This window comes from Brachionichthys hirsutus, chromosome 23 (genome assembly GCF_040956055.1).
Source record: "Brachionichthys hirsutus isolate HB-005 chromosome 23, CSIRO-AGI_Bhir_v1, whole genome shotgun sequence".
Taxonomy (NCBI): domain Eukaryota; kingdom Metazoa; phylum Chordata; class Actinopteri; order Lophiiformes; family Brachionichthyidae; genus Brachionichthys; species Brachionichthys hirsutus.
The window spans coordinates 4,215,748-4,243,375 of NC_090919.1; the positions used below are offsets into that span (position 1 = coordinate 4,215,748).

Sequence of the window (27,628 nt, forward strand, 5' to 3'; positions counted from 1 at the left end):
CCCCCAAACCCCTTTTTCATTTAGTCAGGGATCGTCAATGTAATGAGATTATATGGGATTACAAAACCCTGCCCTCTGTAATCCACACCACTCAATCCAATTTCCCTTCTTAAACACACACACACACGCGCACACACACACTCACACACACACACACACACACACACACATAATGAATTCTCTCTGGTACCGAATGATGAGCGCTTCTCTTTTTCTTTTCCAGTATTTGTCCTTTAATCCTTCCTTTCTTCTGTGAAATAAATGATCGCCAATTTTCTATTCTTTTATTGACTCTTTTTTTCATCCATCCTTCTTAACCCCCCCACCCCTCCCGCTAATCAGCGGTCAGTGCGTGAGGAACATGCGTCAGTCTGGCCACCAGAGCTCGCGTGTGAGCCGTCAGTGGGACACGGACATCACGAGGAGGCGCGCACACGCACGCGCAAGTGTAACGAATGAGCATCTCTATCTAAAAAAATAAAATGAAGAAACATAAAAACAAAAACTTCCCGTTTGCAGCTCGTGAGAAAGTTTACGAGATATCAGAGTGAGATCCGACCGATACCCGGCGCACAGCGCGCACACACACACACACACACACACACACACACATCACCAGCGGCAACAAAGTCCGCCCACTCTTTCTTATCCAATCACATCCACAGCCATGTAAAATAGTCTTCTTTGATTGGCTCCTCTGGCTGTCAGTCAGAAGTGAAGAAGGTGGGATTAAGACGAACGCTGACCTGAAGTCTGTTTCAGTCGCTTTTTACGCACAGACCGGACAGTCCGCTTTCCACGCACGGATACCAGGAGTGAGAGTTTAAAGAGAGAGATAGAGAGAGAGAGAGAGAGAGAGGGGGAGAGAGGGAGAGAGAGATAAAAGAGTGGAAGAGGAGCGGAGTTAAATTAAATAAAGAAGGAAGAAGAGGAAACTTAGCAGGAAAGACGCACAAGTGGAAAGAAGCCGCAGGAGAAGAGTGCGTGAAGGGGAGAACGGAGGAGTGTGTGTGTGTGCGTGTGTGTGTGCGTGCGCGCCTTCACCGCTCCACCTCTAACACCATCTCCTCCATGTCGCTCCCCGGCTCCCCTCCTCTCCTCTCGCCGAGCTCGGGCGCCCCACCTCCGGCCGCACTCTACCGCGCGGCTCCGGACGCGCTCCACACCTCCGCCGCGTCCACGGGCACCTCCAGCCCGGCGCACGCAAACTCGCACACTTACTCCCTGTCCCTGTCCCCGTCCCCGCGCCTCACCAGCGGCATGCTGAGCGCCTTCCTGCCCGGCCTGGGCAACGGAGCCCCGCTGGTGTCCGGAGGCGGCGCGGCGGCTCTGGGGCCCCTCGGCGGGCTGAGCTCTTTGACTCCGGCCGGTCTGACCCCCGGTTCCCCCGGCTTGGCGCAGAGCGCGCCCGGCGCGGGTCTTTGCAGCGAGTGCAGACTGGTGGAGATCCACGGCGTGAAGGTGGCGAGCTTCAGCGTGGACGGCCAGGAGCTGATCTGCCTGCCGCAGGTGTTCGACCTCTTCCTGAAGCACCTGGTGGGGGGGCTGCACACCGTCTACACCAAGCTGAAGAGGCTGGACATCGCGCCCGTGGTGTGCACGGTGGAGCAGGTGCGCGTCCTGCGCGGGCTCGGCGCCATCCAGCCCGGCGTGAACCGCTGCAAGCTGATCTCCAGGAAGGACTTCGAGACGCTGTTCCAGGACTGCACCAGCGCCAGGTCGGTGAACGCGCTCAGCCACAGTCACAAGTTCTCTGTGTTCGGAGCCCTAAAAGGGACTCGAGGGACTTGAGTTCTAAAATATTGGCGATAATCATTCATTTTTTATTTATTTATTTATTTTTACTTTTCTCCAACTTCTTCCATTCTTGCTCCTGAAATATTCCTCCGCCGGCGGATTATTTTTAAAAGCATATTTTCTGTGAAAAGTTTTGTTTTTCTTTGTTAGATATTGTCTCTTATATTGATTTGTGTTGATTCATTCAATAATATATTTTTTAGGGGGGTTATTTATTTACTTTTCTGTCAGATTCGTCCTCGTAGATTGAGATTATATTCTATAGGTTTTGTTGATGGAACTCACCGCCAGTGACCTGGAGATGAAATTATTACTACTCCATCATTCATAAAGCTTCTGCTTCACGTCTGTTGACTTCTTGTTGAGAGCAAGATTCCTTATTGGACACAAACAGATGGAAAGAAAAATGACTTCCTGTTGGATAAAACTTCTTACCCCCCCCCCCCCCCCCATGTGTGAAAGAGAGAAGCAGAGCTTTCCTCTGCTTGTTTGCTTATTTGTAGATTTGCAGCTTGAACAAGTGTTTGTGAGTAAACACACAGATTGTGTGTCTTTAACGCCGTTCAGTGTGACGGTCATCGCTGTGTGTGTGTGCAGGTAGTCCTGCTGTATGCATCACCTGCCCGGTCACACTGTTTCCCTGAAACAGACTGCTTTATCCTTTCAAAATAAACATTGAAAGTGAAGTCCCTTAATTCCCACAATAAAATACCCTTAGGTTAAAGGAAAAGACGAATCAGACGCAGGGAATGCTGTCTTTAAAATGAGAACTATTCTGTCCACTGAATATCTCGTGATGCTCTTTTGTCTCGACGTGTACTCAGAGTAGATGCAAGCATCGACTGAACCTCGTTTTTAGAGCGAAACGTAAATCAGAAATGTGATTCCTCGTTGGGATGAGTGTGAACGTTTTCCTCTCCGTCCTGCTCTTAGTTCTTTAATTGTCCTGCTGCAAAGGACATATTGAGGTTTCTTTTTTTTTTGCATCAAAGTCTGTGAAACAGTCTTCTTATTTTCTTCACAGTACGTTAATAAAAAGCGTTCCAGTGACGGCTTGAACATTTCTGTCCGCATGGCAAGCAGGAAGTGGGACGACCGGCGCTAACTGAGCTACATGTTAGCCCCACAGTGAAACCCACCCAGCATTAAACATGTGTCTGCTTGATGTCAGCACGTGTTCAAGGTGGGCCTGCGACAAGCTCCACCCCATTAGTTCCATATATGGGCTTTGCAGGTGGAGGTGATAACAGTGAAGGAAGAGGTGGAAGAAGCCGATCGGACAGGATGGGGGGGGGGGGGGGGTATTTTGAAGTTCACAATAAGAGTGTAAACCGAAAATGTCTAAAAGGTCAGGACCTCGCTCCGCTCTCGGCAAAGGGGCGAGATCCGTCACCATTTACCGGGAGCGGTTTTGTTCCCGCTGTGTTTGTTTTTTGTTCAGTGTAAAACTGAGCAGCGGCGAAGACGAGTGGGCTCTTCATCGCTCTCTGTGTGAAAAGTTTTTTTTAGAAAATCTGCACTCTGACAAATTTCTGATAGCGTTTAACCCTGAAAAACGGGTTTAACTTTAGCCGTTTAGCCCCCCACCCCTCCACAAAATGTTTGGAATTGATTTGGCGCGAAGAAAAAACCTGTTATGCAAAAAAAAAAAAAAAAAAAATAAAAGATCCCTGGATCCGCCTTTTAATCTAAATCTGAAACAAGATTGAATCAATCAATCAATCAAAACCCTTCCTTCCAGAGCTCATCTGAAATCCGTCCGGGCGTTTTTACATAATCCGGCTATAAGAATGGAACCGAAACATCACCTCTCTGTCGGTGACCCGGGTCGAGAGGCTGGGCTCTTAGGAGAGTGTCCTCGGACTTATTTCTGGAGCCTACTTGAAAAACAAGGCCCTGGAATTATCAGGGTTGCCGTGGGAAAGCTGGGATGTTGTCTTTCGGCCCAGTTATTTCTGTGTCAGCGCGGAGGATGGGAGCGACAGACGAGGTGAGGTGCTGATTGGATGATTATTAACAGTGCGTTGCGTTGCTATGGTGAGTTTTCTGCTGACCACACAGAACTTTATTAAGCTTGAAATGTTCCTTTTTTTTTTACTTCTCTGCTGCTCTTTTATTTCTGACTCTTATTTTTTTTCATCAGTCGTTCACCTCTGGCTGCTTCCTCCATAAACGCGCTCCAGCAGAGGTGCATGTATTTCTGTCTCTGGCTCGAGTGTCGTCTTCTTTATTCTGTCTTTCTTTCACCTCTCTGTTTGGTCTCTTCTTCTCACCCCCCCCCCCCAGTCCTCTCTCACACTCACGCAGCGGTACATGTCAGGGGTAATAATGGATCATGTGAATGTGCACGAAACAACACGGCTGGATGGCTATTGTTGTCGAACGCACAGCGAACACACACTCCTCTGTCTCTCAAATCATATTGACATTCCTCTAATGCCTCTCTCTCTCTCTCTCTCTCTCTCTCTCTTGGCATGGCTCTCTGGGAAAAAGAAAGGAAAAATTAAAAGCTTGAAAAACACAAAGCTAACTCCCACTGGGCTTCTGCATACTTCTTCTTCTTCTCAGCGACCATCAAAAAGCAAACAAACACTTGCTGCAGCGATCTGACTCGATATTACACAATAATGTTAGCCTATTCTTTTGTTTTTAATTAAAGGGCTCTTCCGGTTATTTTGCACTCGAATTATGGATCCTGTCTGGAAAAGCCGGAAATGATAAAAAAAAAAAAAACGGAAACTCAATTTTCATCCGATACAAACTCATTTCGACTTGGGCAGATGCAACTGACGCAGCGTTCAGGGCTTCTCAGCGCTACGCGTTTATTATCGTTGTTTATTTGTTCGGACGGTCGTGAAGCTGCTAAGAAAGGACAAGAAGAAGAGGAGGAGGAGGAGGAGGAAGACGACGAGGGTAAAAATCAGAACTGATTCTGAAGACTTGGAGAAGGAAGAAAAAGAAAGTGAAGAAGGCAACAAGAAGAAAAGGAGACGAAAAGGAGAAGGAAAATAAGATGGAGAAATGAGAGGAAGAAGCAACAACCAATAGAAGCTAATCGAATATTGTAGCGCATGAAGTTGTAGAACCAGCTTCCTCTTCCTCTTCCTCTTCCTCCTCCACAGCAGACAGTGGATCAGCCATGTTGCTCAAACCTCTCTTCATCAGAACTGATCTATTCACCGTGTTTGACGCCGGTGCTTTTAGAGTCTCAGCTCTTCCCTTGAAGCTCTCTGAGCTCTCTGGGCTCTCAGCTCCTCCTGACTTCAGCTCGCCCGCTCGGATCAAGTGATGTCTTCCTCTGAGCGCTGCAGATGATATTTATCAAAAACTCTGGGCTCCTATGGGAGGAGAGAGAGAGGCGCTCCCTCTTCCTCGTCACCTCCTGCAGTGCGTGTGCGCGTGCGTGTGCGTGTGCGTGTTTAGGAGAGGAAGAATCGATAGTGAGTGACAGGAGGGAGGGCTGCTGATGTGGGAGTGTTATTCTGGGCTCTCCTTATCACGGCAGGCTGTTAGAGCCCCCCCCCCCACACACACACACGCACACACACCAGTGATGGAGGTCGTATTGTTTGTAACACAGGGGGCACAAAGTCATTTTGTTTGCGTGACGCATTGGGCTGACTAACGTCCACACACACACACACACACACACACACACACACTCAGCAGGAACTCCTTTCATCAGTTTGGTGTTTTTCATTCTTTGCATGGGGCATTAAGTTCCTCTAATGGAGCACAGTGGTTTGTAAAACACACACACACTCCAACACGGTCACTTGTTTTGCCTTCTGGCTGAGGTATGTCTACTGCACAAACAGAGCTATCAGTTGTCACACTGGCTCAGCTTACATCTCTGTGTGTGTGTGTGTGTGTGTGTGTGTGTGTCTGTGGCTGTGTTGTTCTGCTATGTGTGTGTGTGTGTGTGTGTCTGGTTTCAGCTCCGCTTTGTGCTGCTGGTTAATTTATAAAGGTTAAAGCCTTTTGCCCGGTGGGGAGGAGGGGTCGGAAGAATCAGACAGCGTCTACACCATCATTGATAACTGATGAAGGATCACTTCAGGATAATTGATGAAGTGATCAGATAATGATCACGTTTAGAACAAATGGAAATGCTTTTTAAAAGCTGTAGCTGGTCTGGACAGCCATTGGTCTACCTGGTTAATGTTCTGATCATCCATTGGCCATCCAAATTAAAATGTTTAATTTAAACCAAACTTTTGATGGCCAAATAACCGTTATTATGAGAGATGCAGATATTTTCTGAAAGTAGTGGTTCAAATGACAAAACATTCTCATTTTATTAAAAAGTTATGAAATCCTCCAGTGGAATATTACTTAGTAAATCAAAATGAAATGTTTCCTATTGTTTTAAATTCCAAAGTCCTGATATATATATTTTTTTTCTTGTTGCAATATTCTCTTAAAAACATCGATTTGAACTCTGACCTTGTACTGTACTGTCTTTTCATTGGTCGGAAGGCTCTCTGTGTTTCCAGAGCTGTTCCTATAAAGGCTCATGCTGTTCTGGTATATATTGAATTTCCTTGTGTCTATTTCAAATCAAAGTGTGTTTAGCACAGATAATAAAAAAAAAAAAAACAAAAGCGTGAAGCTGGCTGACGATAAGAAAGACACAAAGAAGCATTTCCATTTTGATTGCCGGCTGTGAATGAGCAGGAAGACGGACCCCGGCATTCACACACGATAACAACAACGTCTGCTAACATGTCGGATGCAAAGCGGATTCTCTCATCCTTTTCACAGTTTAATTTTTGTGACCTTCTCTGTCCTGCGACCTGGTGGCTTTGAGGGCCTCAAGGGTCGGGTGGAGGTGGTTTCAAGCTTCATTTACTAACCTTCCCAAAACTTGGGGGGAGAGAGAGAGACACAGTTTAGATGCTCACTCCCTCTCTCTCTCTCTATTTCTGTTTGAATCAACTGCAGAAAGAGGGAAAGAGAGGTGAAGATCAAAAGAAGAAATATGAGCCTGTGTCACCGTGGAAAAGAAGCGATCCTCTCCCTGTGTGTATGTGTGTGTGTGTGCGTGCGCGAGCCGACGGAACAAAACAGCGAGAGGGGAGAGGCAGGTCAACATGTGTGTGATGGGAAATAGATAATGTTTCACAAAGGCTCTTAAGTTTTTCAAAAAGGAGAGTGGGGAGAGAGAGAGACATTAACAATGCACAGTGAGACAGGGGTGAAGCGAGGAGGTCTGAGTTATACATCCCAGTTGTAGCAAAGCAGCAACATGGTTGGGCAGGGGTCTTATGTTCTGGATACAGTATTTGGAGCTTTGCTAATAGCAGTTAGCAGCTAGTAGCAGCTAACAGATAAGTGAAGTTCGTTAGAATTTCCCCTAAATGAAACCATCTAGTAGCTGGTTCCTCTCCTAGTGGAACCATCTAGTAGCTGGTCCTGTCCTAATGGAACCATCTAGTAGCTGGTTCCTCCTAATGGAACCATCTAGTAGCTGGTCCTGTCCTAATGAAACCATCTAGTAGCTGGTTCCTCCTAATGGAACCATCTAGTAGCTGGTCCTGTCCTAATGAAACCATCTAGTAGCTGGTTCCTCCTAATGAAACCATCTAGTAGCTGGTTCCTCCTAATGGAACCATCTAGTAGCTGGTCCTGTACTAGTGGAACCATCTAGTACAGGGGTGGGCAAACATTTTGACTCGCGGGCCACAATAGGTTCTAAAATTTGACAGAGGGGCCGGACCAAGAACAGATGGACGAAGTATTTGTGTGAGCTAATATAAATGACACATGAAAGCTATTGCATGAAAGGATTTGGCCTTTTACAGGTAGCATTACAGGGAAAAGGTCAAATGAATGACGTTTAATTATAATACAATTTTATTTAATGATATAATTTGGACAAGTTTGGCGGGCCGGATTGAAAAGACCAACGGGCCGCATATGGCCCCCGGGCCTGGGTTTGCCCATGCCTGATCTAGTAGCTGGTTCTGCGACTGTGCAGAATCACAAGTTTCTCATAATCACTTTTCTCGCACTGCAGAAGGTCAAAGTTGAAATTGATCCATTTATTAGAAGCTAAACTTTAGGAGACAAGTTGATTGGCTGGTTAAATAAGAACACAATGTGTTGCATGCAGTTGCATTGAGATGCTGCTGCACTCCCATCTATGGGGAACACTTGTACACTATAAAATATTAAACGCAGTTCATCGATCAATCAAAGAAGTGATCAGTAATCAGAATCAGTCTCTCGGTGTGGGACTTACCTGATGTGGGACGGGGGGAGGGTGGGAGGGCGAGGGTGTTGTCTAAAACAAGATTATTTGATGCCTTTGCACACACACACACACACACACACACACTCTCACACACACACACACACACACACACACATACACACTCTCTCACACACACCCACACACGCACTCACAGTGTCTCTTCTGTGCACTTAGCTGATTGTTTTAGAAATCGCATTAGGGAGTGTCACAACAGCTTTTCTTCTCGTTCACCAGGTAATCTGTCCATCCCTCCTCCTCCCTCCATCATATCTCTTCACTCTTCCTTTCACCTCCCACTTTTCCTTCCCTCTTCTTTTACATCTCTCCTTCATTGGATTTAAGTTCTCCTCCTCCCGCACATCTCTCTTTACCTTCTTCTCACGTCTCCTTGGGTCTCCTCCTCTCTTTTCTTCCATCTTTCGGTCCATTTCTTCATTTTCCCTCTCACCTGTTTGCTTTATTGTCCTCTTTTCCTCCTAACCCCTTCTTTCCTTTGACCTTTTGATTGATTTGTTGTTCCTTCCTCCTCTCCATCTTTTTTATCTCTCTCTTTTTGCTCTCCTCATTCACCAGCCTGCTTTTTCTGCTTTTTCTCCTTATTTTCTTCTCCTCTTTCATTTCTAAGTAAACCACTTCATTCCTTTCTCCTCTCATTTGCCCCATTGCTTTCTTTTTCACTGATCTATCTATCTTTTTTCACTCTCCTCTCCTTCCATTTCCTTTTTGCTGCCATCTGTTTATCTCCTCTTCTCTTGCATTCTTTCACTTCCACCCTTTATTTATCTATGCATCCCCTCCTCCTTGACTCCTTTCCCTTCCAAATCTGGCCCATCTGTTCATCCTCTCCTCTCTTCATTTTTCTTTCTTTTATCTTTCCATTTCTTCCTAATTCAACAGCCATCCTTGTCTCGCTTGCCTTTTCTTACTCCTCCTTTTTTCCTTGTCTTCCTGCTTCTTACCTCTCCCAAACCCATCTTCATTCCTCCTCCTCGTCTTTTACTCCTCCCTCTCTTCTCTCCCTCCACCTGGTCTCATCTCTATTTCTCCTGACAGCTTGTGAGACTGAAAAATTAATAATACGGGGACAGCGAACAACAGATTTACAGTTCGGACCAGGCGGCATCCTCAAACTGAAGTATCAAAGGGAGGGAGGGAGGGCGAGGAGGAGGAGGCGGGAGGTCAGCGGCAAAGGAGGAGATGAAAGGAGAACAGCGAGGCGGAGCTGAGAGGGGGTAAAGAGAGTGCAGCGTGGGGGTGATGGGTGATGTGTGTGTGCTGTTCCACAGACAACATGTTATTAATGAAAACAGAAGAAAAATGAAATGTAATTATCCATTTTTAACAGGCAACCGAGTGTGTCAGAGTCGCTGCACAATAATTACAGATGAAATCACTTAAAACGTGACAGGAGAACACACAAACGTTTGACCAGCACCGTCTTCGCCATGCGGAAACTTCAGACAGCGTGCTATTAACTCAAACTTTGCAATTTGTAATCTGCGGAGAAAACATGCGAGCGTTTTCTCAGAAACGTTCAACTTCCTTGTCTGTTTTCTTCTCCCCCCCCCCCCCCCCCTTCTCGTTTTAATGATTGTGTGTTTTCCCTCGCAGTGGAAGAACATGTCGACGTCAATACTTCTTAGCAGACAGCGTGTTATTAATGAAGACATATAATAATCCATTTAGAAACATGTCATCATGATTAGAATAATAACAGTGGTTAAAGTGAGTGGAGGGAGACGCTCCCGTCATTCAAAGCGGCGTGGGATTGCGTGCGTCGCCGAGTTTCTCCTATTGTTTAAAAAGACACTGTGGACAATAAAGTTGTGACAATAATATACCATCCAAATCTGTATTCAACAATTCCACCAGAAACACTCCAACGCCCACAAGGGGTGGGGGTTAGAAATCTGGTTAATTATTAATCTATCAGAAGCATATCGATTTATTCACATAAAGATTCATTTATGTTAAACAATAGGTGCATTTACCTGGACACATTTAATCGGATTAAAAGCCTGATCGGAATAGAAATGCTTCATGTACACACCTAAATCGGATTAGTCTGACCCAATCAACCTCAATCCGATCAAGATTCTATTCCGATCGAGAGGGGTGGTTTATACCGATGATGATCCGATCCGATCCGGTGTTTAAAGTTCTCCTGTAAATGACTAGATACAGTATTGGACCAGAGTCTTCGTCTCCTCCCGCTCATAAAGGATGAAGGCTTTTGTGTCGTTTGACCACCAAGCATGTCTTTTATTTCTTCTGGGAGAGTTGAACCTCTGAAAACATTGTTTTCGAGGCGATGAGCTTGTCATTCAGTAACAGCGAGGAATGTTTATGTCGCTTATGTGTAACTGTGTTTGCATGTTAATGTGTGTGTGTGTGTGTGTGTGTGTGCGCAGGCAGACATGCTGTCGTTTTGATAGCTCATCACTGAAGCGATCTGGTCCACTGTAATTTTCTACTCAAAGCAAACAATGCAACAATACACACTTTGCTGTCAGAAAGCCCTCCACATAGTGTGTGTGTGTGTGTGTGTGTGTGTGTGTGTGTGATGGGTGTTTATGAGTCACTGCAACCGTCAAATCCGTCTCACTTTTGATTCCTTTTCTCCCACTTTTTCTATTTTCTATTTCTTTCTTTCGCTCCTCCTTCACCTTCTATCTGTTTTTTTTGGTTTCCCTCTTTCTCTTTTTCTTCTCCTCCCTGTTTGACATATTGGTGTCACCAATAAATCATTTGTGTGTGTGTGTGTGTGTGTGTGCGCTCCACCTTTCCAAACAGAGAGGGGGACGAGTTATCCTGTTAGAGGATAAAAGGGAAAATGTTTAATTGAATGCAGTTTAATTGATTTCCTTCAAGTTATTGACCGTTGGATGAAATATATTTACGTCGTTAATGTATTTGTGAAGTTACTAGGGTTATGAAAGGAAGACAATAAACCCACATCACAAATCATCACAAGTCAAGACTCCAAATAAAAGTCTTCATCGACCACAACAGGCAGCTGCAATAACTTCTTTATAAGTTACTTTATGGTAAAAAGAAAAAGAAAAACACGAATTCGGTCACATAAATGCACATTTTTCAGATATCAGAAGTTTGCAAATTGTGATTGCCAGGTTTGCGTCATTTTATACCTCATAAATATCTGCCAATATTAAAGTTATATATTTTTTTAATCCAGCCTCATATCGTAAATGGATTTGCACAAAAATTTAAATGCTTTTACATTATCTTCTCTGCAAAGTCTGACAGACATCGTTTCTAAGGATCAAGTCGAGAACATTTTCTTTTCTCCGGGTGATGATTTGTGGATAATCCACTCAGAACTTCTCTTGCTTGAGTAAAAAAAAAAAAAGAAATTCCAAATATTATGAAATTATGTCAAACATTCTGATTGATTTGAACGCCAACGCTCAATCCTTCCCCACTGATCTCAAGTCAGTGTAAGAATTAAACACATTATCAAACCAGTTCCTTATACCTGAATTTGTTTTCCAGTCTGAACGACTTGCATGTTTAGAACATGTGAATCGCCTGCAGGATTATAACAACGTTAAAATACAAACCGCAGCTAAATCCTGTAAAATCGCACACGGCAACCGAGACATAAAAGCAGAGGGAAACCAGTAAAACCACTGAGTGTAACATGAAAGTGAAACATAGACCCGTCCCCACATCGACCAGCTCGCTGCTCCTTCATTAGCTGAGTCCTTAATTACGATGGTGGCCAGTCCAGTCAGGTAAAAAGCCTGAATTATTTTTGTCTTTAACTGGTTTCCTGCTTTTCTACCCCTGTTGTTAATCAGACTTTATAACCCTTTCTTTTTCATCTGTTCAAACAGAAATGTTTTAAACTCTCTTTCTAAACCACGAAACCCTTCAGATGATGAATTTATTTCAGTTCAGTTCAGTTCAGACAACTTTATTTATCCCAAGGGGCAATTCAGTTTAGTTATTTGCAGTACTAGCAGTTTAGCTATCAGATTTAGAGCCAAATCAAAATGCATTAAATGATAGAGTTAATAAAACTTATTAGTTCAACTTTATTAAAACATTTTTACAGCTCTATTCTATGAAACCATTTGAGTTTATAGTTTATGTGGATAAAGCATTATAATATCTGAAAGACATATTTCTTTGATCTTCTGTAAAACGATTAATTAGCAGCTCAGAATTGATCGAGACTTGAACCAGTGAGAATGACTTCACACAGCACAGTGCAGAAAAGCTATCAGGCTCAGCTAAAGCTAATTAATTAGCTAATTAAAGGCAGCAACGACTGAAATTTATATTCACATTAATTTAACCATTCATTACATACATTAATAACTATTTATTGGTGTTACATATAGTCTGTGTTCATGAAACACTAATTGTATTTAAGCTATAGCGTGCATAAAAACCGCGCCAAACGAGACTAATTTATTGCTACAATGGTCTGAAATTAATCCAAATGCATGAAATGATGATGACACCTTTAACCAGACTTAATCTGAACCCAATCACATGTTTCAACACATTGGACACACATCAGCCACCTGGCCCGATAGCAGCTGAGATAGAATTTGTACATAAGGTGACACAAGTCATTGATTCAAAGATCGAAAGTAATCAAAACCCCCGGCAGTTAAACAGCAGCAGATTAGTTTGAACTAGCAGACTCGCCGCTAATCTGAGCCCACATTAATCATTGATTCGGTGCCTGCCTGTAATTGATATGTAAATAGCATGTTTAACCTCCCATCTGCATGCGTGTTTGTGTGCGCTTCGCAGAAGGCCACGTCTCACGTATTAGTGTGTGTGTAGTGTGTGTGTGTGTGTGTGTGTTTGTGAGAGAAGAAATGAGTGTGGGAGTGCAGGAGGCATGTTGGGGTGGGGGGGTGGGGGTCGCTTCCAAGTTACAAAAGAAGTTAATTAAAAATGAAAAAAGGGAATAGGAGGAGGGGGACGGAAGCAGTCGGGGGTGGACGGAGGGGGGAGCGAGAGGGAGGGAGGGAGGTGAGGGAGGAAAAGAGGAAAGGGAGAGGGGAAGTGGTGTTTTATTGAAAACGGGTGGACAAACAGTGCGTAATTGGCTGGGGCCACAGGGGCGAACGAAGAGGTTCAAAGAGAGGAGAGAGAGAGATCGAGAGCAAATTAACAGATAGCGGAGGAAGAGGAAGAAGGGAAAGGGATGACACGGGAGAAAGGGTGGGGGGAAAAGAAAGTGTTGACTCAGAGAAAGATGAGTGGAGACATTGGCGAGGAAGAACGACATGCGTGGACACAGGAACAATGTGATTGGAGGACATCTCCGACCGAAAACACGAGGGCCGTTCTTCTGGGAAGGATAAACGCCGGATTTAGAGATTTGCTCTCGTTTAGTTTTTGTTGCATCACGGAGAATAAATGTGGGCGTGTCGTTTCAGGTAGAGAAGAGGAAGGCGATGAAGATGATGAAGGATCGATCTATGAGTTGTTGTCTTGTTTGATCCAGAGTTACAGGGGACAGAAACAGGGGTCGAACCAGAAGGTTACGTCCAATCACAGGTCTGCTTGTTTCTTGTAAAAAAAAAACTTCTGGATTAATTGGAGGACGTCAGAGCAGGTGAGACAAATCTGTTTGGTGGGGACTGCTTGAAGATGGTTGGAGGACAGGGAGGGTGATGATGACCAACAAAGGGTCAGAGGGTGCACCTGAACCAGGGTCACTGCTGGAGACGCAACCTCTACCAGGTGAGCAAACCAAGCACGCTAATCCGATTGGTCCAATTAGAGTTCCTGGTCCTGTTCCCCATCACTCCGGAACCATCTGTTTTGAAAGAACCCTTTTTATTTTAGTATGAATAAACATTCTGAGAATTTTATTTAAAAAATAGGTAATTTAAATAGTACTAATAAAAAAATCTGAACAGGTTGAGCTTGCAACAGAGAAGAATCCTTTTAATTTTGCCGTGAATCAGAACTGAGAACCCGATCCTGGAATGTTTTTTTTTTTTTTTTTATAATTTCTTTAACATATATTCTTTAACATTGTTTCGACATTTTCCTGAATTATGGATTGCCCGTATTTTTCTTTCTTTCCTGCCTTTTATTAGTGTCTTTTCAAAATCCGCATTTCTTCATTCTTCATTGTTGTACAACTGATTGCTGTTAGCTCTTTAGCCGAATCTGAAAATGCACCCTCAGATGCACCCTCAGAAACTTCTGCGGCTCTGTGTTGGCGACGTCATCCAACTCCCCCCCGCGGTCCACGGAGTTTGTTGTCAGGACGACGCATTTTTAGGTAATTAGACGGAAGACGAATTATCCCGTCGGACCATTTGTGGACGTTGTGCTGCTCTTGTAGATTTCTCATAATTGGAACGAAGGGATTTAAAAAAGGTAAAAAACAGTTAGGGTCGAGTTTTTTTAAAAAAAAGGAGTGTCCACATACTTTTGTCCATTCCGGCGTGGTCGCTGCACCTCAGGTAAATAAGGAGCTGCTTTATTAGCATTTGTGTGGGTTTGAGAGAGTGTGTGTGTGTGTGTGTGTGTGTGTGCTGACTAAGGCTTATCAGATTCTCAAGGGGCAAAAAAAAAACAGAGGAGAGTGAGGTAGGTTAGAAAAAGAGGATAGATGTTCTCTCTCTCTCTCTCTCTCTCGGTCTGATTGAATGGAAGCTGAAAGGTCGCGACCTCTTTCTAAACACTGCACGGTTCTCAGCATTAATCAAATAACGCTCACACACATGCCCGCACTCAGACCTCGTGCGCTGACCTTCACACACTTTCGCGCGCGCACACCAGAGAGAGAGAGAGAGAGAGACGCATGTATTTAAAGCCACGAAGAAGAAAACTCACATGGGCCGATGCAAATGGCGGGTCAGACACACGCTAGCAGGTGAATTTAGATCAGGATTACACACACACACACACACACTGCATAACCAGTGTCAAATACCCCGTGTGTGTCTCTCGCTGCATATTTATGTGTGTCTGTCTGTGTGTGTGTGTGTGTGTGTGTGTGTGTGTGTGTGTGTGTGTGTGTGTGGTCATAACAGTGACATCTGCACCGTTGGCTAAACAGCTTGCGAATATGCTGATAAAAACAACGCCGGCAGCCAAATTTACAACACCTATAAAACACACACACACACACACTCGTACACTCAGAGGGCGTATTATGGTGAGATTTACGGTGTGTCTGTGTGTGTGTGTGTTTGGGTTTATTGCAGTTTACAGGACAGAGAAGAGCGTCTATGTAAGCAACATCTACACTGTGTGTGTGTGTGTGTGTGTGTGTGTGTGAGTCTGAGAGGGAGATGTGTGTTTTAGTAGAGGACACCCAGACTTTGAATTAGGAATGTAATATTTTTATTTCTCTTCCATATATCTTTTTTTTACCTGCAGATTGTGACCTGAGTATTATCTCTTTCAGGATGGGTGTCTCCATTTTTTTTTTTTTGGGGGGGGGGGCATTCTACCAGTTAATATTAAGACGGTTTAAACAAATTCTGCATTTAGCAGAAGAATTCTGATGTTTTATCAGATGCTGAAACCGTCGGCGTGGATAAATTCGTCATTCTTAGGCTTCCTGTTGAAAGAATAATTGTTTCTTCTGGTCTTCTGACTCGACTGGTCCGTCAACGGACCTGATCCTGCTGCCAGAAGGATCTTTATCAGATTTGTCCATGCAGAAAAACGTCATCTTCTTCTTCCGAGTAATAAGGGACACCAGAGGTCATCCTGAGGTCTGGATCTTTAATAGTTCACCTTCAAACTTATCTCTTTCAATCACTTCTAAATAGAATTCAACTGGTGTATCCCAAAAAATAATAATATAGAATCATTTCTGATATCGGAGTGTGAAGTTAGCAGCATTTAAATAAATCGTCTAGGTTAAACATTATATCCTCGCAATCAAGATGTGATAAGTTAAGACATTAGCATGAATGAAATGAATGTTCTTTGTAATTAAAACTATCTGGATCAACACACACATATAATAAGATCATAAATATAATTTTGTAATTGACAATTGAAACTGATTAGAATTCATGGTCGTACAGCAAAACAAAATGAAGCTTCACGGAATCTGTCTGGAAGGTCTGTGAAAAACGAACCCACCAGCCAATTGAAAGCACAAGCTCCGCCTCCGCTAAGGCTTCCCAAATCTTCCTGGATCTTCACCCTGATCCCGATCTGACTCAGGATCTGTTCATCTCTTCCCTGCTCCCGCCTGAATCCATTGGAATCTTTAAACAACTTTTTGTGATGGAAATATACATTTGTAAAAGATCAATATTTGATCAATATAGCATCAAAAACCGACGCAGAAAAAAAAAGCATAAATGGTTGATGACGATAAAGCTCTGCAGTGGAAATGTTTGTTGGTGACTTTCTCCAGTCCCAGGCCGAGGCTAAATTTACCAGTCGGGGCTCCATGCTGGATAAGAGGGTTCAGAGTTCCTGATAGAGGCCGAATAAACACAAGCTCTATTTCTCCTCCAAGCGCGCTGGCTCTTGAATGGTTCTGTATTTATCCAGGAAAATGTTTCATGAACATGTTTACGCTTCTTTTTAATGACTTCCTGTTGCACATTCTCACCCTCCCACTGATCCACTGATCCACAGCGAGCTGCTGGCGACTGGAGAATGTCGCTGCCTCCGCAGATCACTCCTGTAATGTTTCAATGTTGTTGTTAAACAGGGATTAGAGTGGGATTCGGCAGTTTGGAGTTAGTCTGGTGTGGTTGGCAGAAGTCAAACCAGGTCCAGCGCGGGGGGGGGGGGGGGGGGGGTCATTTAATGTAAGCAGAAAAAGATAATTACATTAATAATTATGACAGTTTGTTTTCCAAACTCATCACCTTGTGTGAGAGCTGACTGTAGCACGATGACATCGCCATAACATCTGATGTGGATTCTGGATCCTAGAATATTTACTGTTAGACAACCTATAATAATGATACAAATCGTCTAAAGTTATTGATCTAGGTTCTAAAGACAAAACACTAATAAAGTAATCTAATATTTTTTTAAATATATATAATTTAATAATATTACAAAATGTTGATATCAAAGTAATAATCACACCTTTTCTTTTTTTGAATGTTCCTTGAAGACCATTGACAATGCAGCGATTTGCATGCCAGGGCAGTAGGTGGCAGTGTAACATTTGAAAGTCGACACCAAAAGAACCAGATTATTGGACTTGTTCAGATAATCTACACTAGAGGAGCGTTAATAAACTCAACACCAACGCGACTGGACCGTCCGACATTATCTGTGTTTTTAAATTAGGCCAGAACCATAATAGACCATAATAGGCTGTGATGTCATCATTTTCGGAGCCCTGCCCCTTTGATGATTATTTTCAAAAGATTAAACTGTGCAAAAAAAAAAACCTCAACAGAATCTTTTTTTTAATAGTGTAAACACATTTCTATGTTTATTTTAGTCTGGTTTTTTTTTCCTCCTATATATTTTCACTCATCAGCAGAAATCTTGTTTAACTGAGGAAGTCGCCCAAACATTGAATGTGTTTCCATCAAGCTGCATTTTATTAAAGGTTCGATGGTGCACAGGAAAGCTTTTGGGGCTGAAGGAACACTTTAAATCCGCTGAGATAAGCTTGTTACGATGTTTACAGGACAGTTGAAACAATACAAGCTTAATTTGATTGTAATTGAGTTACTGGACTGAAAGCAAAACACACGGAGGGAAAGGTTCTGCATGGGAGTCTGAATGACGGTGGGATTTCAGCCGCTCGCGACAATGAACTTTGTGACTCGGCTTTCTCCTCGGATCGTTTCGTTTTCAGTCCGTCTGCAGCAGGAATGTGTGTGTGTGTGTGTGAGCGCGGCGTCTCATGTTGCTCCTCTTTTCTCTCTCGTCCCTTCCTCCCTCCATCCTCTCCCTCCCCGTGCTTTGAATTAGACAATGAAAACAATGAATTTGGTGTCTGTTTCTTTCTCTGTGTGTCTCGCCCTCCCCCACGTCTTTCTCTTCATGTTGCTCACCCTCTCTCTCTCTCTCTCTCTCTCTCAGTGACCCCAGAGTCATACGCTCTCAACCACACGGCCGACCCCCACTTCCCATTCGTCTTTTATTTCTGTTTTGTCTCTTTGACATGTTTTTACTTCAAATATCAGCCTATCTCTCTCTCTCTCTCGCTCTCTCTCTCTCTTTCTGTGTGATTTCATGCTCCAGCTCCTCTATTATCAGTCTGTCTGAGGTTGTGTTAGCATCAACAATACTGCTACACATGCTCTGCTGGACAGATGGATGGATGGACAGATAGTCGGATGAACATGCAGCAGGGTGGCTCACGTTCAGGCTCCAATTTTGGCGTGAATCTCAACTTCAAACAAGACTTCATGTTTGATTGATTTAATTACATGAAACAATCCAGAGGAATCTTAATAAGGGGCCGTGAGGAACACCCTTTTCCGTCGACACTCCTCCACAGTGGAGAGAATTTACTCATTCTATGATCTTGTCTATTTAACATGTTGGATAAAATGTGGGTGTTTTCAGTCTAAGCATTCTCAAACTGTGACCCAGGGCCCTAAAATAGACCTCCTATTTTCCTTTATCAGTGACGGGTCTTTCCCCCCCCCCTCTGGGTCACAGGGAGAGTAAATCCAAAAACCTGATACGGTCTCTCCAAACTTTTTATCTTTTAATGTTCACTACTTTGTCTTCATTTTAAGACGTTGCTAAATATGGCCCAACACAAACAAGGCAAACATCAGCGGCCTCCTGTGAGAGAAACATCCAATAAGAGCTCCTGTTGGAGAAACGCTGTTTTTCTAAACCACGGCTGAAGACTGGAGTAAATTAAGAAAACACAGTTCAGTTATTTTCCAATCATGTTTAGGGTGTGTCTTTCCTCTACTTTTATTTAACAGGCTGTTTAATAATGTCATCGCAACTCAGGTGACCTTTGACCTTTAGCAAAAAAAAAAAAAGATTAATGAGCCAATTCATTTCTAGCTTCCTTCTTTGTTTGTTTGTTTGTTTCTTTCACAGTAGATGGACAGAGGGAATGTTGTCTTCTGTCTTCTCCTGTCCTCCTCCCTTGTTCATTAATCACTCCCTCCCACGGTTCCTCGCTTTCTGTCTTCTCCTTGTTCCCTTCTTTGATTTGATTCATCCATGAACTCCCCCCACCATTCTGCTGCTGCTTTTACTTTCAGTTTATTGCAGTGTCCCTCCATTTGTCCAGCTTTTCGTCCTCCCTTCCGTCTCTTGCTCCTTCCTGCTTCTCTTTTTCCTCCTTTCTTCTTTCGGACTTTCTTCCCTTCTTCATCGCTGGCTGTGTGACAGAGGGGATACCTCCGCGCGTTGTTGTTTTAATTCTCGACTCTTTCAGGGTTTGTCCAGATTTCAGCCATATTTGTAGTTTTTGGATCCTTTTTTTTTGTCTTCTGTTGCCTTGGTATGTGAAGACGAAAGGAATGTGATTGTATCTCTTTCAGCTCAAACATGGGCTCTAAAAGCAGCATTTCCTGCTTCAGAGGGTGAAAGCTGCATGATTATTTGTCCTGTGTGTGTGTGTGTGACCCACTTGAGGCCAACACATTCTACATGCCCTGCCTTTGGTGTGAACTCCTTTTGCTAGTGTGTGTGTGTGTGTGTGTGTGTGTCAATGGAAGGACAACACGAGGGCCTAACTGAATGCACCTGTGTGTTTTCCTAATGGGATGATTGTCGCTGTGGAGGATTTCTGCCGCTCTGCAGAATGCTGTGGGGTTAGTTGTTCTTGACTTAAAAGGGAGTGACAAATTCACCCCCCCCCCCCCACACACACCCCTCCTCCTCCTGCCTCATGCTAAAGGCTACACAAACCATTTATTGCATTAGCGTTTCAGTTGTTGGATTTTCCTTAATGGAGGGAAGGAAGGAGAGAGAGGGATCCGGATAAGACTTGGATCCGTGATGTTTCTGGCGAATCCCCCCCCCCCCCCCCCCCGAGGGCAGACATTTACATATTTATATCAAGAGATGTTTTTTTCCGATCAGAACAGGTGAGTTTGAGAGGAATTTGCCGTGACGTCTCTGGAGCAGCTAAAGTTCTATCTGTTCTCTGTGTGTTTCCTCAGAGTGAAAACATTTATCTACAGGCGTTGCACATCTGGGAATGCCGCTCGTGAGGAAGAGGAACCATTTGGAGGCGATGCTTCGCTTTGGCTGAAGCGCTTTGTTCTCCATTAGACGTTTGTGCAGCTTAATTTGACCACATTATTATGATTAGTCAGTATTTATCCGTCTTTTTTTTTCTAAAGATGATCAAATGTTCTGTAATTAAACGGCAATAAGCAGGCAGCAGACGAGACGGACAACGCGGCAGGACTCGGGGGGGGGGGGGGGGGGGGAAGTACAAATATGACAAAGCTGTACTTAAATACAGTACTTAAAGTAAATTTATTTACTCTGCCAATCGTAAAAGCGCATTAAAAACTTTATTAGAGCATTTTTCAAAAGTTACCAAGCAATTTCAGAGTAATTAAAGTGCGATGCCACAAGGAAGGGTTTTGGTGATGTCTCCAGAGCAAAGTCAAATATCAACAGCGCAACAATTACTACAAGACATGCAGCACATCGGCGCGGCTATTTAGCACGCCAGGTAAAATAAAAAGAGGAAAGCAGGCAAGTTATCAGTCGGCTATCATTAATAGAAGACCAATGCTGACTCCATTAAAGTCCAGAGCGTGGTTAAAGCTGACTCGGCACCATGCAGAGGGCACGTTCAACTCCCTGAGAACGGATTAACTCGACTACGGCAGCATAATGAGAGCAATAACCAGACAGTTTATAAAAAAAAAGAAGACAAAACAATGTTTGGTTTTGTGTGGCTGCTGAAATGTAACCAGGCAGGCAGGACAGTCACGTCCGCTTCCAGGAAAGGGAATGACACAGACGCTGTCGCTGAGAGGCGATGTGTCACAAAGGGCCCGGATATTTACTGGAAACACTTGTGAACTCGTGAGCAGACCGCCTCTCACTAATGAGTGTTGCGACACAAAGATGGAGTTTATTCATCTGCAGACGGACTAAGCAGAGACGAACCGAACCAATGACCTGCTGCGATGCCGCTAAAAACACAGCCTACGGTGGAGCTATTGCTACGTGAATGATCGAGCGAAGTAGAAACGCTCAGATTAGGGATTAGGGATTGCTACTGCTGTTCCAACTGCCAGCATTCTAAAAAAAACGAGGTTTTCGCTCCTCATTTCCTCCCTCTCAGAGCTCGCACCAACATGCTCCAGCACACCTTGTGTCCTTTAATGCAGAATGACAGCGCTCCTGGTTTTTGGAGACCTGCTCAATTCCCCTGATGGCGGAATCGGTGTCATTTTGCATTAAATAGATTGTGTTTTGGAGCATAATGTTCCAGAGCGGACGCCGAAATGAGGCGTTGCATCACTCCGAGCTAATAAATCTGCTTGCAAGGAAGGAGCCTGAAAATGAGCAGGTTCCGTTTGACTCCTTCCTGTTTTCTTATAAATCAGCGTTTGGCTTTCCCGTGTGTGTCGGAAAATGACATCCCTGATCGCGGATCAGCTGATGATGTCACGCACAGGCTTGACGTGATTTATGGCCTCTGGTTCGGGATAAATAGATGATCTCTGACGCCGTTGTTGTAATTCTGCATCTTTTTTTTTTGGTCATACATTATTTTCCAGGAAGGCTGTAAAGAATGACGGTGCGGTCCGGCGGGGTGGATGTTGGACTTTGAAATGTTAGCATGACCCAACACAGCAGTAATGAAGCAGCCCCCCCCCCTTTCTTCCCATTGACTACCTGATAACAGAGTTAACAGCCTTATAAAGTGATACGGTTTGTGCTTAATCAGATCCCATTGACAGCCTTATAAAGTGTCACAGCAAACTGGGCGGCTCGATCGCCACTGACGGGCCCGGGTTGCCCCCACGCTGGGATCCGATTGGGTTAAAATCAAATACAGGAAAACGGCAAGAAGCTTGTGTTACAGTCGAATTTGTCCTTTTTAAAATTGAACTCTGTGGCTCTAATATCTCAGCAGAATAACCCACATCAATAAAAGAAAAAAAAAAGAAAAGAATAAACGGGTCAATAATTTCTTCAGCAGCTCCTTTATTTTATGTTCTGGAGCCGAACTTCCCAACCCAGCCGCCGGCTTCTAACAGCAGCTGAACGGGTGGCGACGTTACGAGGGATGAGACGAGGCCGTTCTCGCGCCAGAAAAGCAAAAGAAAAGCAAACGACAAAGCGGTTTTATTGTTCCAGTAGTTAGCGGCGTGATATATTACCTCCTCAATGGACGTTCCTCCCTGGATCTCTGCTCTAATTAGCCAGATTACTTCTCCCTCTGTTGAAGAAATGTGATTGTATTGTTTGTGTCATCTTACAGGCCACCGTAGCTCGAGGGGACGTTACAGTGCACGTCATTCCGGCGCCCATCAGAGGTTGATAAAGGTCACAGCCGCTCGGTGTTTTGCAATAACTGCTTCTCTGTGTGGCAAAAATTAACGCAGAATTCAGCGGACAGATAAGTGCGTTTTCAAAAGATTCCTTTATGGCTTTCTGTCGACTCCGGCTCAAATATAAGAGTTTGCACTTTTATTTAATGAATGCTAACTGTTGCTTTTCAGTATTAAAGCCATCATCCTGTAACCACTGATTACGGATCCTTGCTTCTGCAACAGCCCTGATTAAACTACTCGGACCAAAGATTTTCCTCGTGAAGATAATGATTCCTGTAATTCTCCTGGTTGCATGTCAGCCATGCATATTTAAATTATATAAAGAGAAGTCTCTGCCTTTCATGAAACTAAAATCCTTGGTTTGTCAAACGGCAGCAAAAAGCCCAGACCCATGTCTTCACCGACGTCTTCACCAAGGCAAGACCAACTTCCCACTTCCATCCCGAAAGTTTGAGGAAAATGGTTCCTTAATGTCTGCACCCAGAGCAATTGGGGGGGGTGGGGGGGGTGCCTTGCTCAAGGGCACCTCAGCAGTGCTCTGAGGGAAACTGGCCGCTCTCCAGTCACCAGCTCACGTTCCTCATTTCGTCTGGGCTGGGACTTGGACCGGTGGACTTCTTTTTGTATTTTTTTTTAAACATTGACAAATGCAAGATTGATTACGTGAAGGAATTTGGTGGATCGTGATACGACTTTAGCATTTACCCACTTAGCATGTGTAGCTACTCAATTCATTAGATGTGGAAGCTTTGTTAGCTTTAGCTGCTTCTTACCCGGACAATCATTTCACTTTACATAGCTCTCATCACCGTTTCATTGTCTGACACATTAGCAATAAGCTGTGTCTGTGTGTGTGTGTGTGTGTGTGTGCGTGTGTGTGCGTGTGTGTGCGTGTGTCAGAGGTTATGTTTCACTTCAATCTGCACCTTTCCATCATTTTCAATGCAAACATTTCTCACCGTGTTCCTGCTGCTGGGAGACGTTTCTCCTTAAAGTCACTTTGTCATAAAGCAGTTTAATGTTTCTGACTCCGTATCGGCTGTTATAAAGGAGGAAAAGGGGGATTAAAATGGTTTAAACGGGCGTCCTAAAACATGAACAGTCGGCCGTTATTAAAGTTGATATGCTAGTTCATCACTGTAAAACTTTTACGGCTCTGAATGTTGATTTTTACAATAACCAGCTCGGTGTGTTTTATTACATTCCTGTTATCACTTTTATAATGGCGAGCTGAATGTGTGTGTGTGTGTGTGTGTGTGTGTGTGTGTGTGTGTGTGTGTGTGTGTGTGTGTTTCCTTTCCCAAGCCGACCTACCACGAGGGTGTAATAGAATAAACGCTAATCTCTGAGTGTGTGTGTGTGTTAGTGTGTGTGTAAATCTGCAATAATAATATATTCTGGTAGATTCTATGTGTGTGTTTATGAAAGGAAAGTGCTGTGTGTGTGTGTGTGTGTGTGTGTGTGTGTCCACTGTGACCCAGTGTAAACTAATATTGATTCAGCTGTTGGTGTTATACACTAGTCATAAAACTGGACTTATTGTAGAATCCAGGCTTACCTTCTGACTCTGTGAGTGTGTGCATGAGTGTGTTGTACCAACGCTGCATCTGTGTTTGTGCTACAGTCTGTGTGTGTGTGTGTGTGTGTGTGTGTGGGTGTGTGTGTGTGTGGCCGTTGGCTGAGATTTAGACCACGAGTTCAAACACCAGTTTTACGTGTCAAGTAGGGTTTTGGTCATGCTAAACCTTTCACGCTGGCTAAAGGATTTAAAATCGGTTCCTCGCCACGTTTGCAACCGGCCAGGTGAGTCATTACTGCCACCGTCTGGTGGGAGGTGGAGTGGGGTGGGGGTGGGGGGCTCTTCTGTTCTGATCAGAGTGACCGCTGGTTCAAGATAAAAATGATGCATGATCCTTTTAGCCCCGAGTCTGCATCAGATTATCCATTCAGTCTGCGCCAACTGATGGAGAAGCAGATTCTTCAGTCGCAAAACGGGGACTCGTTTTAAAACGTTAAACGGCCCACAAGCAATGTTCAAAGTTACTCGATGCGCCGAGATCAAAATCTTGAATTTATTCTGAGATGACAATTAAAAGCCATTTATGAAATGATTTATTTATGAACTAAACACATTTGGACCTTGTCTCACAGTGATGAGGTCATCGGTTGTATCATTGCACCCAAGGGTGCAGCACACACCAGAGTGATGTCACCACGACGATGCTGCTGTCCAAAGCTCTGTACATCTTTACATCAGCATGAATCACGTTTCCAACAGGGTTAACACTACTTAAAGATATTTACAGAATTATAATTATGATTTTATAGTGTTAAATATGTAAAATATTTAGCATAATTAACCCACATATGTTATTTCAACACAACACGTGCCATTTTTGTTTTTAAAGCATGTTGATTATATTGTGTGTATAACTGAATATACATTTGATTAGTATCAGCTGATAATCGCTTGTATTTTGTTGCTCTTTCTCTCTTCCTCAGCCAGTTTTTTTTTTCAATATTTTTTACAGTGTCCTTTGATTCTTTTCAGTTCTGTTTTCTTTCTTTCTCATCTCTCTTGCCACTCTTTTGTTTTGTTCTTCTTCTTCTTTTCCCTCTTTCATCCCTCTTTCCTTTCTCCTTATCCAAATAGAGGACACAGACAATCCAATAAACGCCCCAGCTCTCAACAGCTGGAGTGTGTGTGTGTGTGTGTGTGTGTGTGTGTGTGTGTGTGAAGCACAGAGTCAGCAGAAAACTAGGATGACACCCTCAGCGCCGGACAGGAATGTCACAGAAAAAAAGAGAGATGAAGAAATAAAGAAAGAAAGAGAGAGAAGACAGATGGGTGAGAGCGAGCAAGGAAGGACATGAGGAGCGAGAGAGAGAGGGAGAGGAGAGAAGAAGAAAACTCCGGGGACTCAGAATGACACATGCAGTATTACTCACCATCCCCATTCATCACACACACACACACACACACACTGAATCTTGAGCTTGAGCACAAACAAACTCACAAGGACACCAAAAGACAAACCGGCACACTTTCGCTCTACTGCAAAAAAAAAAAGAAAGAAAAAGTCTTTGGGGAACTGTTCCCTACTCTCGATAAATTATTATGAATAAAAACTCAATTTGATTTGGACAACTGTTCCCCATTCTAAATAATTAGAAACAATAAAGAGGATGTGGCGTTCGGAAAAATGGTTCCCTCCTGTTGATTAATCTTTAGAATGAAGTGTAGCTTTGGGGAACTGTTCCCTACTGTATACCAATCAACTGCTGCTGTGGATCAATTATTAGAGACAATAGAGCAAATAAAGTAAAAAATAAATAAATAAAAGCAATGATCAACTTTAAAATAAAATGTGAGGCGAGCAGGTTAAAGAAGGGCCGTGGCGAGAGAAGGAGTAAAGAAAGACAGGAGGAGAAGTGAAGAGAGGCAGAAATAAAACATGGTGTAGGTAGGGCAAGAGGAGATGCTCTGAAAGAACAATGGAGGGAGAGAGAGAGAGAGAGACATAAATGATGGCCGGCGAAAGAAATGAAGGGAGAGGGAGGGATGAAAGATGACAGGTGTGGGAGGCAGTGGGCGCGAGGGAGAGAGGCATAGAGAGACAGTGAGAGAGATGAAAGATGTTAGGTGGAGGAGGGGTGTGAGAAGAGAGAGAGAGAGAGAGAGAGAGAGAGAGATGACAGGACGATGAAGAAGAGGAGGAGGAGAAGAGGTGAGCGTCCTTGCACTGTCAGGGGCGATCGATGGCACATCATTTACATTACACTGACTTAACTGCAGAGAGAGAGGGAGATGGAGGCGGGGTGGGGGGATGGGGGGGTAGAAGAGATTGATAGAGGGAGAAGGAGGGAGGAAAGGACAGGTAAAAGAAGAAGATGGAAGGATAGATGGAGGTGAGGGATGGAGAGTCTGAGGGGCAGAAAATTAACTACAGTTGAGGAAAGATGGAGGGATGAAGGCAAATGAAAGTGATTGGATCGTGGTTGGGGCAGTTCTTTTTTCATTCTCTTCTCCCTCTTGGTCTTCGTCATCATTTTGTCTCTCACCTCCCCCCCTCCTCCTCCTCCTCCTCCTCCTCCTCCCCCCCACCCCTCAGTTATGTGTCACACGTCTCTTCTAATTACTTTCATCCCCGCCTTGTTTGCCATCACTGAGAGCTAACTAGTTAGCAATGGCATTAGCTTGTTAGCATGTTAACCAGCCTAACCTGGCGCTAAGCTGTTTGTGGCGAGGACGCTAACATGGCGGCGGTTCAGCGTGTGTTCAGTGACATTCCTTCTCAATGTGGCGAATTAAAAACTTCCTGTTGTTATGAAGCACTTCAAAGAGATGGAGGGGGGAGGGGGGGGGGGCACTGAGTCTGTTATAGGTTTACCTCTTAAATGCTAACATGTGAGAGCACCGCATATGCCTGCATGAATTACCCCATGTGCGTGTGTGTGCGTGTGTGTGTGTGTGTGTGCGTGCGTGCGTGTGTGCGCACGCCACATGCCAAGGGAGGGAGGTAATGACGCTTACTGCCCGCGCACACTCACGCAGATATGCAGACACACGTTAGCGCATCGACCTGTACAAGTTGTCTCGTCAGCAAGTGTGTGTGTGTGAGAGAGAGAGAGAGAGCGAGAGAGTGTGTGTGTGTGTGTGTGAGAGAGAGAGAGAGAGAGAGCCAGAGTGTGTGTGTGTGAGAGAGAGGTCTTTAATATTTAATAGGTACTGGTTAAAAATGCAGGAGTGTTTTTGTCTCTCGTCCCGTAGCACACCTGTTCCTCTGGAAAGAGGGATGGATGGGCGGGAGGGTAGGTAGATAGATAGATAGATAGATAGGTAGGTAGATGGATAGGTGGATAGGTAGATTGAGAGATGAACTGATCAATGGTAGAGGGACGGATGGAAGAACTAGACAGACAGATGTCAAAGTATTTAGAAGGAAAGGGAAAGATGAAGGGATGAAAGTCAGCAAATAGGTTAGATAGATGGATAGATGGACGGACTGATGGATGGATTGGAGGATTACACAGATGGTTGAATGGATGGACAGATATCGAAGACAAGATGGACAGACAAAGATATGGGTGAAGCATAAATGGTAACAAACGGAAAGAGAGGCTGATG

General features: G+C 44.1%; 1 protein-coding gene across 1 annotated transcript in view; it reads left to right on the forward strand.

Moving 5' to 3' along the window:
• The first annotated feature begins 1,071 nt into the window (after positions 1-1,071).
• The window catches only part of dachb (dachshund b), a 54,253-nt gene continuing 27,696 nt past the window's right edge, over positions 1,072-27,628 (forward strand). Inside the window, exon 1 of the mRNA XM_068755779.1 lies at positions 1,072-1,718. Within this exon, the coding sequence (XP_068611880.1) occupies positions 1,072-1,718 (647 nt within the window). The remainder of the gene's footprint in view (positions 1,719-27,628) is intronic.